General features: G+C 49.0%; 1 protein-coding gene across 1 annotated transcript in view; it reads right to left on the reverse strand.

Moving 5' to 3' along the window:
* Positions 1-536: 536 nt before the first annotated feature.
* Positions 537-17733, reverse strand: part of DMBT1 (deleted in malignant brain tumors 1) — an 86831-nt gene continuing 69634 nt past the window's right edge. Inside the window, 11 exon segments of the mRNA XM_006903735.1 lie at positions 537-712; positions 2777-3042; positions 3997-4385; positions 5495-5679; positions 7205-7407; positions 8655-8805; positions 10496-10551; positions 12902-13226; positions 13910-14112; positions 14599-14749; positions 16568-16931. Coding sequence (XP_006903797.1) covers positions 537-712; positions 2777-3042; positions 3997-4385; positions 5495-5679; positions 7205-7407; positions 8655-8805; positions 10496-10551; positions 12902-13226; positions 13910-14112; positions 14599-14749; positions 16568-16931 — 2469 coding nt within the window.

A 17733-nucleotide genomic window follows, 5' to 3' on the forward strand; every position in this document is an offset into this window, starting at 1 on the left:
CCAGCGAAGGAACCAGCCAGGTGGTGTGGGCTCGCTTCTGGTTTTAGAATGCTTAGGGAAGCCGCTAGGAAACAGATCAAACTGATACTTGCTTTGAAAAAGGTTCTTTATTCTGTTTGTTTGTGTTTTTTTCTTTCTTTCTTTCTTTTTTTTTTTTTTTTTTTTTTTTTTTTTTTTTTTTTTTTGTTTGTTTTCTCCCACAAAGGAAAGCTCCATTTATTCTACAGGCTTCATTTACAAAAGGTCAAAGAAGAGCGCATGCCAGCAGTGAAGATTCACCACTGCACGGAGCACTGTGGAGCCTGGTCCCCGATTCCCTGGCATGTTCTGTCCCACTGCAGTCCCAAAGTCCACCTTTCCTCGCCCAGCCCAGCGTCGCCCCCTTCCCCCTTCCCCAGGTGCCTGTGCTGGTGGACAGAGCTGGGCGCTGCTGTTGGCCAAGCTCTGTGCTCTCTGCTCTCCCTTCCACACTCCAGTCTCCAAGCCCAGAGCCAGGGTCTGTCTGGGTGCACGCTCTGATCTTGCCTTCTCTGATTTCACATTCTGTAGCTCTGAGGTTGGCTTCTGAGGGCTTGTGTCCTCCTCTTCCCCAGCAGGAAGGCTGCCACCACCACCACCACGACCAGGAAGACCCCCACGGAGATGGCAGCTGCCTTAGCATCTTGTCCTTGGACACTGGTCACCTCCTGCTTACGTTCCCCTACCGACAGGTCTGAGGAGGAGAGAAGACAGGGGTGAGTCGGGATACAGAAGGGGCCAGAGTGAGACCGGATAAACATGGTGGCCCAAAGGTGGGTTCCCCTAGGAGCCACTTTGTCTGATGGATGCATCTAGGGAGATAAGAGAGGAGAGGGATTCCCAAAGGAAAACCTAGAGCAGAGCCCCAAGGGCTGTGGGTGTCAGCCAAGTCAGAGGGTACTACCCCGAAAACCCCAACCTATTGCCACCGTAGTGATTCCAACTAGGGCTGAGTCTAAGGACAAAGAACTGCACCATGGAGTTAACAAGGCTGTAAACCTTTACAGAAGCAGACGGCACATCTGTCTCCTGCAGGTCAGCTGGTGGATTCAAATTGCCAACCTTTCTGTTAGCAGCCCAGAGCTTAACCACTGACCCATCACAGCTCCCTCAGGACAGGTTACTCAGCAGGAACTAAGAGCTGGGCCCTGGCAGAAGCAGCATGGCCCGAGGGGCCCAGCAGAGTGGCTGGAGGGGCCCAGGGGATGACAGGGGAGAGAATCCGGGCATTTTAGGCAAACTGAGGGATTATTACAAGACTCAGGCAAGAGGTATGCAGGACTCGCTACAGGGCAGTGAGGCGAATGGGGGAGTAGTGGTGATATATTGCAATAAAGGGACTCACATGGGTTTTCTTATTTTCCAGTGCAAACAATGTAGCGTTAATTATTTATCCCCTCTTTTCTTAGTTTCCCCCCAACAATATACAATGAGGCATTATTTGCATAACAACAGTCCAGAATAAGAGGTACTAAGTGGACTGGGGTGGGGGAGAGGGAGGAAATTATACAACAATAAATGAATATATATATAAAATTTTTTAAGTGAACTAGGGGGTTGTAGGGAGGAAAATGTGCAACAATAAATAAATGGAAATCTAAGTTTTCTGTAAACTTTTGTTAAAATCACAATAAAAAATATTTTTTAAAAAAATTTACACTTGTACCATAGTGTGGACTATAAACTACACAACAGTGTGATAAAATGCTTGAAATATTGTGGGAATGACCGTAATGTGACGCAGGGACAGGAAGTGAGCACATGCTGTTGGGGAAATGGCCCTGTGAGACTTGCTCTGGGCAAGACTGCCGTGGACCTTCAGCTGGTGGGAAATGCACTATCAGCAAAGTGCAGCATGACGAGGTGCGTCCACTCTTGCCCACTGGACGGAAGTGCAGGGCAAAATTTTCGCTGGCTTTGTGGGTTCATGTTTCCTGGAACACCCAGCCGGTGCTAGTGACCTGAGTCCACTGTGATTCCCAGTGACCCCATGAGTGTCAGAGGAGGACGGGCTCTGTGGGGTTTTCGCCAGGCCTTGTTCCAAGAAGCGTCAGGGTGGTTCTGAACTGTCCCCTTTCAGTTAGCGTGTGTCACCTGTCCTAGCACTGACTGGCCTTCTGTAAATGTGCATGGAATGCAAGAATTAATAAGCACAGAGGCCAGAGTCCTCTGGACCTGGAGACTGGATTTGGGAGGAGGGAGAGAGAGAGGCTTCAGATACACTTATGGCATAGCCCTCAGGGAGGGTAACAACTCCTGCTAAGGCCACGCTCATGTCACCTACCCCCACACCATCTATGAATCTGCACGGCGTTCTAGGTAAGCCAAACCACTGTTGGGTTTTCAGAAGACTTCAGGGAATAGTTCTTGTTTAAAGGTTACCTCAGGGTTATATTTAGGGGGTTCATCCTTCACTCTGTGGCTCCAGAAAGTCTAGCGTTCATGATAATTTGAAATCTTTTATATAACCATCTCAACATTCCTTAGAGGGAAGGAGGTATTAACATTTTTATTTCTTAGGTGAGGAGCTTGAAGTCCTAGTGGTTCTGAGTCTACAGTAGCAAACCCTCTGCAGGGTTCCCACAGATCACTTGTCCCTGTGGGAGGGCAGGAACCATGTATTCTGTATCCTGAGGCCCAGCACCTAATAGGTGCTCAATTAGTATGGAAATATGACACCAGCAGAGACATTTCATACCCCCGAGGGCTTCCTGGACTAGCCTTTGATGGACGGTGTGTTCAGAGGGTGATCACTTACCCAGACTTCGCTTCTCTGGCACACGCAGCTGCACGGGGCCCAAGACCACGTCCACCTTCTCCTGGTAGGAGCCCACGTCCCTCTTGGACCTTGTCATGCAGCCTCTGTAGCACCGGGAGGTGTAGTCATAGGCTCTGCACACGACCATCTGACAATGCAGGTAGACGGTGGGGAAGTGGTTCAGGAAGTAGAAAGAGTTGAATTTGAAGCGAGCGGTGTGGGGTGATTGCTGGGAGTACGTTTGGTAGGTCTCATCCTTCACACACCTGGAAGAAGAGGAAAGCATGTGAGATCTTGCTGATGGGCTGAATCCTTCCCTAGCACTCTCCCTGTGCGAGCACATCTCCAAGGCATGCATGTATAACCCTTCTAGTGTTATACACAAGTATATATAATATAGCTGCAGAAGCCCTGAGGTCTAGTATAAGCCAAGGAATGAGGCATGCCCAACATAGAGCAACTACAGAAAGAGTGGAGATAGGAGCTGCCCAGCCAGGTGCCCTCGGGCCCCGCATGGACTCCGCTTAAGCCTCACTTAAGCAGAACTCAGCCACCCAGGGAGGCTGTGGAGGAGAGGCCGGATCCCACACGTCCCAGCCTGTATGCTTCTTCATCTCCGCGTCTTCTGAGCTTGGTTGGAACCTGGACTCTGAGAGTGGCCATCTTTAAGCTGATGGGCGCTCAGATGACTCCCCCCTGCTTTCGGTGGAACATTCTCTGGAGACCACCTACTGTGCCGCCTGGCTCAGGGCATTCTCCCTACGGCCTTCTGACGATGGAAGCCTCGTGACCCGGGCACAGCAGGCACAGAGCCATGCACTAGAGTTGTGTGGCGAGTACACAGCAGAGCTAGCATTTCAGTCTTGAAAGTTTTCCACACGACTTCCAGCTTTCTAAAACTAAGGCATGCCTGGAGTTCTAATCCCAATGGGATCGAATCCCAGTGTTACAGCTAATCTGATCACTGGGAATCCAAATCTCCAGACATTTCCCCATTTGTTAACCAGAGATGATGACCTGTGGTCTAGGACACAACACAAAAGAGCTTTAAAAGGTAAAAACAACAGGGTGTTACTTATATGTGGAGAAAGGGGCCCTGACTAAGACTGGGCTAGTGGGCAGTCTGAGTGACCAGAGTCTCCTGTCCTCACACCTTTAGCTCTGCTCATGCTGGAGTCACCCAGTAAAGTTTCAGGCCTTCCCACAGAGAGGTTCCTCACCCACTTCTGATGAGGTCATAAGTCTGCGATGTAAAGTCATTGGGATATGGTGATGCCACGCAGGTGTCCACAAACAAGGCTAGCGAGGCATCGGAATGCTCGATTTCAGCCTGAAGGTACAGATCCTGGTTCAAGTCCACGTAGTATGGGTAGGTGGTCACGGGATAAGAGAACGACGGGGAGGTGAAGAAGGAGACGTTGACTTTGAAATTGCTATACTGGACCTCCTTGACCTCGAGCGTGTCATTAGCAATGTACATTATGTCCACCCAGGTGTCCTGCAGCATTTTGCAGCTGACGTGAATGTGGAGGTCCTTCTTCCTTTTGATGATGCCCTCTGGAAGAGTTGCTTTGAGGAGATTGGAATAGGTGATGGTATCATTATCTTCCTGGAAGAGGCAGAGAACAATCAGGAAAATGCAGCCTGGTGAATCCCATTGCTGATGGAGGGATTGATGAAAGGGAAGGGACCCGCCCACTCCCCAGACCTCAACTCCAAGCAAACGTGGTGCACACCTGCTGCTACGGCTCGGCTCGCACTGTCTGGCTGAATGTTTAACTTTACTCGTAAGACCCCTCCTCCTCCATGTCCCACTTCTACCCTGTCTGTGGTGGGTGACGACGGTGTGGACACCTTGGGTCCTCCTCTTGGTGATGAGATGAGTGGACTAGACAAATCATTGTCCTGACATGTAATAAACTGGGTTCAGAAATGTTCCTGCGTGTCCTGTGTCGTGAGGGCATCTGGGAGAGACCAGGGACAGGCAGCCCTGTACTTGTGAGAGCGGGACTTGGAGGGGTCAGTATCCAGCGTGTGCTAATTGGTGGGGAACTTCAACAGCATGGTGTCTGGAGTTGGGAAAGCTACAACCATCATCAGTTGGTACCTCTGTCTCTTCCTTTTTCCTCTCTGAGGCTAAGTGAGGGCCTAGGGCAAGGCCGGCCTGGCCAGCAGGAGGTGACAGAGCCCATCCAATGGACAAACAGCTCAAACAGGACAATGGGTTATCTAGAGTTTTGTGGGAAGATGGACACCCGCTTGCCATGCAATTTCCTGCTTCTTAAAGCCCACTAAAGAGTCAGCTGTGAGTTGGTTCTGACTCGAGGGAGTCAAAATTGACTCTAGCTGTGGATTTCCAACCATTATGTCCCTATGTATGAAGTAACCTGGGTTGCTGTGATGCTGAACCTTGTACCACTGGGGTATCAAATACTAGAATGGCTTCCCAATGTGGTGGAGCTCCCAGTTGTAAAATAGGTTTGGAAGCAGGAGTGGCATCCACTTCCTAAACCACATGCCTCTGGAAACTCTATAAACTTGGAGGAATGACGACAGTTATGGAAAGGCATTAGGTCTTTTGTTCATAGAGTGGCTATGAGTCGCACTAGACTCGACAGTAGCATGTCCCTGTAACACCAGAGTCCCCTTCCTCGAGTCCCCAGCACTCAGGACTCCAGACCCCCATCGCTATAAGGAAAGCCCCTTGCCCGGGCGTACCTGTCTGGTGGTGCCGCAGCTGGTGTAGGGGATGTTGAATATCACCTGGCTCTGGGTGATCTGGGGCCGACACACGGAGCTGCCGCTCCAGCCCGGGACTTCAAGGCTCTCCACCAAGTAGCCCAGGGACTGCAGGTAGGTCCGGCTCACGATGGCTTGCATGTGATTCGGCAGACACACCAGCTCTGAGGGTGAGGCAGGCAGCGCACCAAGTCAGTGTCCTGACCCACAAGCGTTCTTCCCGTAGAAAGAGGCACAGCTCAAGGTGGCCCAAACCCAAGGGCAACGGGCCCCCAATCCTGAACTACCCCATAGCTTAAGTCAGGCCCCACCTCATGAGGTCCCACATGGCCTCAGGCTGTCTCTGCTGATGAGACTTTTATAGCTGAGTGAGGGGAAGACTAGGACATAGGTCAGCTATGTGGGAAGTCAGTGCAGAGAGACCAGTCTGTGTAGGAGAACGCGGCGGCACCCACCGTCGGCTGCCTGTCAGGCCCTGTGACAGGTCGGCACACGGCTGGCAGCCTCTGCTGGCACCTCAGGCAGCATCGAAGGGTCACTGCATTTCCTTGTTTTCAGATGCAATTTCTACCCACACACCCTTGTTCTGCCCTCTCAGAATAAAAGGGGAACTCCCACTGACCAAACATCTCACTGGGTCTCCCCAGCCTTACAGAGAGGGGAAATGGGGGTTCAGAGAAGGCAAGGATGTGTGACTCAGGCCCCGAGTTCTTTCTTGACTCTGAGCTACTTCTGGAAGGTCACTCTTCCCTTCCTGTTCCTCTTCTGAGACTGTGGGCACCTGGTCGCCCTCCCTCCTCTCTCTCCCCCTCCCTCACTCTCTCCCTCTCCCCTTCCTCCTCTCTCTTCCCTCCTCTCCCCTTTCTTTTTCCCACCCCTTTACCTCTCCTGTCTTGACTGCCTTCTCTCCTTCTTCCTGAGCTCTCTCCAGACTTCCCTCTTTTTCCTCTCTGCCCTCCTCCCTTCTCTCTCTCCTCACCCTCCCTCTTTGTCTCTACCCTTCCTCTCCCACCTCCCCCCTTCCTCCTTCCTTCCTTACTGACTCCCTAGCACCATCTATTCCCTGTGTTCAGTGCCTCTTACTGGACATCTGTGAAGACGAGTCACATGGTAGTTTTTTGGACTTTAGCATCTCTCCTGCCTTCTCCCTCTCCGTCTCCTGCTGCCTTCCCTCCAAGCTCCTGGGCCCTCTTTCCCTGAGTAAACACCCTCCTCTCCTGTCTTTCTTACTTTCAACTCCTCCAAGCATCCAGGGTCTCTGGTAAGGCCCCTGTTTAGAGGGTGCAGGTGGCCGTGACCAGCGCAGACACAGCGCAGCCTCCTCTACAGTGGATGATGATATCACTAGTTCCTGCTGTTTCTTACATATGTTCAGTCAGTTCCCAGGGCCCCTGACCACCGGCTGACCTCCCCTGAGTCATGTGAGTGTGGAACAGCCACTCCTCTGCTTTCTATTACTGAAAGCATCTCTTACTCCTTCTGTCTAGCCCTGCTGATCAAGGCGAAGCCACGCTCCCATTCCCTGGCCTCTTCTGGCTCTCGACCTTGTTTCTGGTGGTCAGACTCCCAGACCCTTGCCCTCTTTCAGCACCAGCCACTCTTGGGGACCTGGCCAGCCTCCTCCACCGTCTCACTTGGCGAGCGGGGCACCTTGGCCCGGTGCTGCCCAGCTCCCGCGTGGACACTCACTGGTGCTGCTGCTGGAAGGGCTGGAATAGTACTCAGCCCGGAAGCCGGACCTCGTGATGCTGTGGTCGCTGACGAAACGCACGGCCATGAAGTTGGACGACGATACGAAGGAGCCAGTGCTACACACCCGAGCAATGAGTGGGGAACTGTGAGAGGGGCCGTCGAAGACTTCGATGTAATCATAGTTGCAGCCGCCTTCCAGCCTGCAGGGAGGGGCACAGGGGGCCTCAGGGTCAGCCAGGGCCAGGTGCTGGGGTCCCAACTCTCCTGGAAACTCTGACGAGCAAATGAATGAAGATAATAACACCCCAAATACTAAACCGGTTCCTGGTGAGTCCAGTCAGGCGCGGGGAGCCCAGGTGTTTCAGGACAGAGCTAAGACCTCATGGGACTCTCAGCAGCTACTGCTTTTCCCAAGTACATCACCAAGGCACCTCTGGGGGGAGTTGAACCTCCGGTCTTTGAATTCACAGTCAGGTGCTTAACTGTTTGTATCCTCTAGATAACAAAGATCCTCAGATGGAGGGGACAGGCGCACATACGAGATGGATGTCTGCCTCCGGGCAGCGCAGTGCGCACATAACAAAGTGGACTGCTGACTGGAAGCCTGGTGGTTCGACTCTGCCATCTGCTCCAAGGGGGTGAAGGCAGGTTGTCTCCTGTCAGGGTCTGCGACCTTGGGAAGCTGGAGGTGCGCTGCTGTGAGTGGGGCTCGGTCCCACAGGAGCCCTCGTTCTTTCCTTCTAACAGTCCCCAGTGAATTTGTACGCAAATAACATGCGCTGTCTAGATTTGTTGGCCAATTGTTCTTTTTTTCCAGGAGATATTTTTTGTATGACGATTTTTTAGTATATTACTGTTTAAGAACTAAAATCATCACAGCGCATTTATAAAAACACATCTGAGGAAAGGTAAGGGGTCAATGTATGTAGAAAGCACGTGATTTGTGTAAAAACACAATTTATCACAATAGAAAGGGATCATAGTCAGCCTTGAACCACTTTTCCTCAATGAAAAGGGCTCATTTCTCCAGGGAAGAAAATAAACACCTCGGAGATCCTAGTGAGGATACTATTTGGATGAAAAAATATGAGGCAATTCACTGCACCTCATGAAAGTTCCAGGTTCTCACTTACTATGGCTAAATAAGCCCACACATGCTTACTTCAGAAGCTACTGTGTGAATCACCGGAGATAATATATAGAACAGTCTAGACTGACTGTAAAGAAAGAAGAAAGCAATTGCTGTATGTGGAGTCTAATGCCAGACGACCCCCTCTGTCGGTGTAGACCCGGTGGATCTGAACCACTGGAGAGGCTCAGCCCTTGAGTTACCAGCACGACTTCTACAGAAGACACCACCGAGCCCCTGGTGAAGTTCCAGGTCCCGTTCATGCCCTGTTCCCAGTACCTCTGTCACCCAGGGCACCCGCTTTGTCCCAGCACTTACTGGACATCCGTGAAGATGATGGTCACGCGGTAGTTGTTTTGGACTTCAATGTTCCAGAGACAGTTGGCACCGTTTGGATAGTTCCCGGGGTAGAGGGGGCTGGAAATCTGCCCTGAATACTGGGAAAGGAAGCCCCCGCAGGAGTAATTTTCTGTTGGGATAAAATGACATTGTTGGTAAAGGAGTTGTACAGTCACCTGAGGGAAACGTCTTTTAACAATTCCCAAGACAGAGATGGCACAGACATGAGCAGTGTTTAGCCCAGGACCTCCCACGGCCTCTGAGATGCAGGTGGGGAGAGGCTGGGGAGGTGCATGATCCCAGAGGAGGGGGAAGCTACCTCCTCGTCATGTTCCTTGTCCTCTACAGGGCGGTTTTCACGGAGAGAAGGGAGAGGAGAGCTTGGTTACCCAGCCCTGAAGGAGCCAGGATTTACTGGGCTGAATTTACTGGTGATGTAAACAGCAGCTGTGGATTCTGCCTTGTGATAATCACTGCAGCAGAGTCAATTCCAACACATGCGACCGCCATCGGATTTCAAAACGGTACATCTTTATGGGCAGAGACTACCCACCCCTCTCAGATCAGTGGGTGGATTTGAACCATTGACCTTTAGGTGAGCTGGCCACCATGTAAATTACTGCAACGCCAGGGCTCCTTTCATTACATGCGAGGTGGGGAAGATGCAGAATCACCTGGGGGATCTTGTTAACGTTCAGATTCTAACTAGGTATGTCTGAGATGGGGACACAGAACTCAGGGGATGTGACAGCCAAGAGGGGGCTGAGACAGAGGTTCTGGTACTTACGTGGCGTGGTGCCCTGGCTCCCTGCAAAGAGAGAGAAGAAAAGTCTGTCACAAGAGCGTGGGCAGGAGTTGTCCACGTAACACCGCACCCACATGACTCACAACATGGGCCGGGGACTGAGCGTGTCCCTGGGAACCACTGCCCATAAGAGAAAGCTGAAGTGTGTCTCCCCTCACTGCTCCCCCACGCTCTCATTATCTGGGGCACATGGGCACCACATTTGGCCAGTCATCTTTTCATTTACTTTCCTGTGTGTCCTGGCATTGCTGTGTCCCAGTCTTTCAAATACCATGGTGGACAAGTTTCAGTAAAGTTTCCAGAATAAAATGAATTAGGAAGAAAGGTCTAGAGCCCGGGCCCTACAATTAGCTCTGAATATTGCACTAGAGCAAGAAGCCAAAGCAAAAGGAAGAAACCAAGAATTTAAGGAGCTGAATAGAAGATTTCAAAGGGAAGCTTGGGAAGAAGACAAGGCAAAATATTATAGTGAAATATGCAAGGAGCTGGAGTTGGAAAATCTAAAGGGCTGAACTCATTCAACATTTCTTAAGCTGAAAGAACTGAAGAATAAATTCAAGCCACAAGTTGCAATGCTTAAAGATGCTACTATCAGAATATTGAATGATTCAGGAAGCATTAAAAGATGGAAGGAGTTTACAGAGTCATTGTACCAAAAAGAATTGGTTGACAGAGAAGAATTTCAAGAAATAACATATGAACCAGAGGCATTGGTGATGAAAGAGGAAGTTCAGGCTGCTCTGAAGGATTTTGACAAAAAAAATAAAGCCCCAGGAATTGATGGTATACCAACTGACATATTTCAACAAACAGATGCTGCCCTGGATGTGCTCACCAAGTTGTATCAAGAAATCTAGGGGACAACTACTTTATCAACTGACCGGAAGAGATCCATATTTATTCCCATTCCAAATGATCTGACAAAGTGTGGAAATTATCGGACAATATCACATACTGGAAAAATCCTTTTGAAAATTATCTAAAAATGACCCGAACAGGACATTGACAGAACCACCAGAAATACAAGACGGGTTTAGAAAAGGTCATGGCACTAGGGAGACATTATTGCCACTCTCAGATGGATCTTGGCAGAAAGCAGAGAGTACCAGAAGAATATCTATCTGTGTTTCATTGACTATGCAAAGGCATTTAACTGTGTGGATCACAACAAATTGTGGCTAACCTTAAGGAAAATAAGAAACCCAGAACACTTGATTGTACTTATGGGAAACCTATACTTGGACCAGGAAGCTGTCCTCAGAACATAGCAAGGAAACACTGAATGGTTCAAAATCAGGAAAGGAGTGTGTCAGGGATGCATCCTGTCCCTGTACCTTTTCAATCTGTTTGCAGAACAGATCATTCAGGAAGCAGGGCTTTATGAGGAGGAATGTGGCATCAAGATTGGAGGAACACTCATTAACAACCTATGATAAGTAGATGACACAACTTTGTTTGCTGAAACTGAAGAAGACCTGAAGTGCTTGCTGCAACAGATCAAGGACTGTAGTCTTCAATATGAACTGAAGCTCAACATCAGGAAGACAAAGATTTTCACCACTTAGACAACAGGCAGCACTATGATAGATGGAGAAGAGATTGAGGTTGTTAGTAATTACAGCTTGCTCAGATCCATAGTCAACACTCTTAACACCAGTCAAAAGACAAACTGCACTGGGAAAATATGCTGTCAAGGGCCTCTCCCTGAAGAGCAATGATGTCAGTCTAGAGACAAAGGTGCGCCTAATCCAGGCCATGGTCTTTACAATTAGTTGTTATGCTTCAGAAAATTGGACAATGAGTAAGGATGACAGAAGAAGAATTGATGTCTTTGAGTTGTGGTGCTGGAGAAGAGTCTTGAACATATCATGGATCGCCAATAAAACAAATAGGTCTGACTTGGAGAAGGTGAAACAAAGTCTCTGTTTGGAGGCTAGGATTTTGAAGCTGTCTCACATAATTTGGGCACAAAGTGGCTAGGAGGGACTGGTCCTCAGAGAAAGACATCATGCTTGGAAGGGTAGACGGACAGCACAGAGAGGAAGACCCCAGATGAGAAGGGTTGATAAAGTTTCTGGGACGATGAAGGTTGGTTTGTAGGAATTAGTGAGACTGGCTCAGGACAGGGAAGGGTTCAGAGCTGCTCTACACAGGGTCGCTATAGGTCACAGGTGACTCAACAGCACATAACAACATACCATATTGGTTGTTCTTATTTAAGCCTCTTGTTTAGAGTCAACACAACTTCATGGAGGGCCTTTGTATTTAAAATTCAGTTGTTATTATATTTTGGAGGAACATTCTTCTAAGTGGTACAGCACTCTTCTGTCAATAGGCTGTACTGAGGTAACCTGGCGTTGCTTTGATGCTGAACCTTGTGTTGCTGGTGTGTCAAATGCCATAATGGTTACCCATGGTGGACAGTGTTTGGTGGAGCTCCCAGTTTAAGACAGGTTTGGAAGTAGGAGTGGCATCCACTTTCTAAACAACATGCCTCTGGAAACTCTATGAACTTTGAGAAATAATAGTTATAGAAAGGCTTCAGGTCTTTTGTTCATAGGGTTACTATGAGTGGTGCTTGACTTGATGGCAATCAACACCACCACCAAAACAACCAGTGAAAGCCCCCACAGAGTACAACAGCAGATTGTCCCATCCAACATGCCCACACCACTGACAATGACACAGGACAGGCAGGCTTCCACTCTGTGACATACAAGGTCATCAAGGATCAGGGCTGACTTAGTGACAACTGACACGTTAGCCACCATCGTGTCTACCATTATTCAACAACTCCCACCTGCCCTAAGGGTTAACGGCATTTAATCCTCCCTGCAGCCAGGGTGCTCCTTGGAGGCAAAGATGAAGCTTCATCTCACACACTTCGGGCATTTTGCTAGGAGAGGCTGTTCCTTGGAGAAGGACATCAAGCTTGGGAAGGTGAGGGATGGTGAAAGAGAGGAAGAACTTCAACCAGATGGACTGACACAGTGACAGCAGCAATGTGCTCAGGTGTGTCAGATGTGATGAGGATGGCACAGGACAGGGCTCAGATCTCTTGTTCATAAGGTACTCGACTCAAAGACACCTGACAACAAATTGCCACTGGAAACAAATACCGTTGTTGTCAACTCCGTAAAATAAAGGGCAGTGTTGTTTGGAGAAGTTTGATCACATCTAAAGGTTTACAAGAGAGATAGAAAAGCACGTGTCCAGCTTGGTTCCTGGGCCCGAAAACTGGCCATAGACAAAGTGGGCCCTGCATAACCTGCTAGAGCAGCTAGACCAAGGGGGCCTGCTACAAGATGACATGCTCCTGCCTGCACCCCAGAACTGAGCCAAGATACCCACAGCTGCCAGCCGTAAGCTTTCATCTTGTGCCAGTGAAAGGGATAATGTGTCCCCTAGAATCATGGCTCACGTACCTGAGCAGATGACGGCAGCATCCTTGTGGTGCCCACAGTTATGGCTGAACCAGCCTCTGTTCTGGCATTGCCAGAGTGTTGATTCCGTCCCTGAGCACTCCACGTCGTCCAGGGTGATGGGGCCAAAGCCAGGGCCAAAATAGGCACCTCCCAGGACTGCTGTTGCATTTCCGCACCCCAGCTGTCTGCAGACCACCTGAGCATCTCGGAAATCCCAGAAATCATCGCAAACTGTTCCCCAGCTCCCGCTGTGGTAAACTTCCACGCGTCCAGCACATGTGCTGCTGGAGGAGTTGGAATTGACCAATCTCAGTTGGGCATCTGAAAGACATAGGTCATAAAAGGTACGGTCACGACCTCTGAGGAGCTTAAAGGCCCACTAGCGCACAGGCTGGTCTCCTCCCATCATCATCAAATGAAACCGTATAAACGTCATCTGTCAGCGTGTTCTACTAGGATGCTGTTAGGATGCTGAAAGTTTTCCCACCACTATTTCAACAGGTCTCAATGAAGTTTTCAATTAAAACACACTCAGAAGAAACACCTGATGAGTTACTCTTGAGAATGAACCAATGAAAATCCTATGGGGCCAAGAGACTACTTTCTGCTGGGATGTCGTTCATGGTGTCACCGTGAGTTGGAGCTGACTTGATGGCAAACAACAACACGTGAGTGTGGAAAGTGAATCCCCCATGGCGATGCTGGGTGGTACTCTAGCATTACAGAGCTCAGACGCCCTCACCCTCTAGCGTGGAGGGAGTTAACCTCTAGGAACTGTCCCAGGGAGGTGGAGGACATGTCTCCTACTCTCCACATCAGCTAAACGCCTTCTCCCTTCTGGAGTCCAGCGGTCAGTTGTGATAGGAGGAGCACCAATGAGGCATCCCTGAAACCTTCTGTGATTTCATGGAGGAACCACCACGCAGGCAGAAGAGAGGTTGTTCGGCTCACTGAGCCTCCTGAGTGAGGCATGGTTTGCACTTACCCTGGGGGTTTGCGCTTACCCTGGGGGAAGGAGTTATACCAAGCAGAAAATCCAGTGTTTTGGAAACTGACATCACTCCGAAATAGAACAGTCATTCGGTAGGAAGAAGATGTGAATATTCGGCTGGTGTTACTACAAATCCTTCCCAGTAAATTGCTCCTGTTCAGTGGTCCATCAAAGATTTCAATGTAATCATAACTGCAACTGCTGTGCATCTCCAACCTAGAGAGAAAGAGGACCAAGTTGAAGGTCTCGCATCGAGATGGAAATCCACTGCTCCTAGCTTTGGGCATGTTGTCGGGGGGACAGTCCCGGGAGAAGGGCAGCAGACTGGGTGGAGTAGAGGGTCAGCCATAGAGAGGAAGACCTCAATGAGATGGATTGCCAGTGACCTTAAACCCAGCAATGGGAGTGAGAACGCCACAGGAAAAAGACAAGGGGGTTGCTACGATCTGGAAATTATTTGATGGCACTTAACAACAGCAATGCCCCAAGATTTTCTTGATAGTTTGAAGCTTCTGAATGATGTTTTTGAATCAGAATTTCTCCCAATATTGTCTGATACTGCACAGTCGGGATCAAAGCAACTCCAAGAGGTCTTGGAGGTTAATGGACCATGAGCGTGCCTTGCAGTCAGCCCAGGGAACACCAACCCCTCACGCCAGACGTTGGACTCATCCTCCGCCACGTGACCTGGCTACTACTTACTGGACATCTCTGAAGCCCAGGTTGATGCGGAAGTTATAATTCACTTGTATTTCCCAGATGTAGGTAGCATTGTTGGGGTAGAATCCAGGGTAGTAGGGACTGTGGATTGTCCCGCTGGCATTGTATAAGTACTCAATGTTATAAGGAGGTCCTGTAGAGAAAGACAGGGACAGCTTCATTGTGGCGCTCTTCTGAGAAGCACCGGACTGGCAGCACAAGCCAATTTCTTTGGGGCAAGTCTGCAGGTTTTCAGCCAGTACACTGAGGGCATAATGTGGTTTAAATTTTCCAATGAGCAAGTCTCACTGCGCAGGCCTGGTTCTGAGCTGTCAGTCATCAGAGGCCTTGATCAATCTTTCTGTTTCCCTCACTGGCTATAGAACAGTGATTGCCTCATGGTACAGGACCACGTTCAGAGGAAATATGTTTGCATCCACAGCAAAATGCCGAGAAAGCAACAAAGAAGCCGTCGTGTTCTACCCAGCAGACATTATTCAGACAGAGAGGCGTGCGGGGTACACCATGGCCAGGGAGAGTGGCTGGCACCGAGTGAATCTGGAGCATCTCCTGGGATTCTGCTCTTTAAAGACACAGGACAAAGTGGGCTCAGGAGCAGGGTTCCCGCCGCAGAAGGTCACTCTGCCTTTTTAACACCATGACCTTCAGCACCTTTCTTCATTTCTTTCGCCTCAGTTTCCACCTCTGACAAAGAAGGATAATCATAGCGTTTGCTTTGTCAGATTCTTCTAGGAACTAAATTAAATAATACAGGTAAACTCTTATAGAAGCGCCTGGTACACAAAGCATGAAACAACGGCAGCCATTATGATTTATAGGAGAATCCCACCTCCAACCCACGAGGAGTGTGTCCTATTCTTCCTGCTTCTAGAAACACGAGAGGATGGGATTCAAAAAAGGAGTGTTTAGGTAGAAATGACTCACGTGTGGGAGGAGGAGGTGTTTCTAAACCTGAAAGAAAGAATGACAGAGAAAAAAGTCAGGGTCAGTGTGCAGGGTACACTTTAGGGCAAACTTGGAATCCTGAGCAAGAGAAACTCGGGGTGCTCGCACCCTCCACGGCACTTAGAAATGCTCCCCTTGAGTCTTCTGGGAGAGTCACATGGCAGACATGAACTTTAGGGGTGAGACTAGCGACAAGAGAGCATTTGGGGAGCCTGTCCTTACCACCTAAACGTGGCTCAAGCCCTTGCCAGCTCTTCCTGTCTCGTGATGCTTACAGGGACGGCCCTGTGACTTGTTCATAACATTCAGGAAGGCAGAGAGGACGAGCACAGGCTCAGAAACGCTGCCAGTTCGGCTCCAGGTCAGTACAAAAAAAAAAAATTAAGCAAGTCCTAGAAAATACCTGGTTTTCCAATATACACAAAATTTGCATTTGTCTCTACTGGAGCCACTGCATGTTTAACATTATGAAAAAGTGTGAAATTGACAGGAGTCCAGAATGAACCGGCACAGTGGACTGAGGGAGCAGATTGTACAACAATGAAAGATTTTCTTTCTTTTTTTTTTTTACTTATCAAAGAGAGATGCAAACTGGGGGTGGGAGGGGAGGGAGGAAAGTGTGTAACAATGAATGGATGGAAATCCAAAAAAATAAATAAAATTCAGAGACTGGAAAAAAGAAAGAGGAAAAAAAAAAAGAAAAGAAAAAGTGTGAAATTCTGTGTCAATGACCACAAAGTGACACAGGAACAGCAGGTGGACACTTGCTGATAGAAAAACGGTGATATACCGGCATGTTTCAGGGTTGCCACAGACTCGCAGTTTGTAAATAGCACGCTATCTTTGAGGCACAAGGAATCGGAAGTACGCTGGCAAATCTCTTTGGAGATATTGAGGAAGCCTCTCCTTTTCCAGAAACTCTCAGAGTGAGGGGGTCCAGCGCAACAAGGACCCTTTCTTGGAGAAAATCACACACTAAAATAGAAGGTAATGTCACAGAGCCCACCTGAGCAGACGACGCCGGCGTCCTCATAGTGTCCGCAGTTGTGGGAGAGCCAGCCGTTGTGGGGGCAGCTCCACAGGAAGGACTCGTGTCCTGAGCAGCGCAGATCATCCAGGACAATCTGTCCTGAGCCCTGGCCGAACCTGGCATTTCCTGGAGCTGACACAGCCCAGCCACAGCCAAGTTGCCTGCAGACCACGTTGGCATCATTGATGTCCCAGCTGTCATCACACACGGTGCCCCAGGAGCCTCGGTACAGGACCTCCACTCGCCCTTGACATTGGTTACTTCCATTCACCAGCCTCAGGGCCAATGAAGAATCTGATCCTAGAAAGGAAGCATAAACGCTCATTCTCTCCTGAATCTCCTGGTGGAGAAATTCTTGAGGTTCATGTGAGAGTCAACATTCTTCCAATGAGTCAAGACTTTTGATTAGTTACGTGAACCAAAGAATTTCCTTTATGCCAAGAGGGTTTGAGGTGGGTGCTCATGCTAGGAAACAAAAGCTCTGGGACCGATATCTTCCCATAACCTCTTCCTGGCGGTCAGTTCAGAAAGAGTAGGCGAAAGGCTTCTTCCCATGGCTGAGGTAGAAGCTGTTGAGGTCTAACTCAGGAACCAGGGATTTTATGAAAGCCTACTGACAAGAGTGTTGAAATTGACAGTTTGGATGGGATAAAATTATCCTTACCAATAAATGGAGTTGTTGTATCCCACCAGTCTGGGGAGAAAAAAAAAACAGAGCAGGATTAGAAGAGTGGACATAGGGTCAATGCTAGGTCTAGAGACCTTTACCTGGGGGCAGAGACGGTGTGGTTTTTAGAAACTAAAGGGTTCTTCTGGAGAGCTTGAAATGAATGAAAACCATGCTTCTGAATGTCTACTCCCATTCTAAAACAGGTCAATACCGAGAAAGCAATTGCCATTCTCATTCTCTAACAACAGATTGGAAGCAGGAGAGGCATCCACTTCCTAAACAACATACCTCTGTAAACTCTATGAACTTTGATAAGTGACAATAGTTATAGAAAAGCTTCAGGCCTTTTGTTCATAGGTCCTCTATGAGACGTGCTCGACTCAATGGCAATTATCATCAACAACAACGATAGCTTGTTATTTGTTAAAAACATCACTTACTCTTTTTCCATGGCTATGAAATGGTAAGTCTG

Source organism: Elephantulus edwardii, unplaced genomic scaffold (assembly GCF_000299155.1).
Source record: "Elephantulus edwardii isolate Elephantulus edwardi_28Jun2011 unplaced genomic scaffold, EleEdw1.0 scaffold00006, whole genome shotgun sequence".
In the NCBI taxonomy this organism is placed as follows: Eukaryota; Metazoa; Chordata; class Mammalia; order Macroscelidea; family Macroscelididae; genus Elephantulus; species Elephantulus edwardii.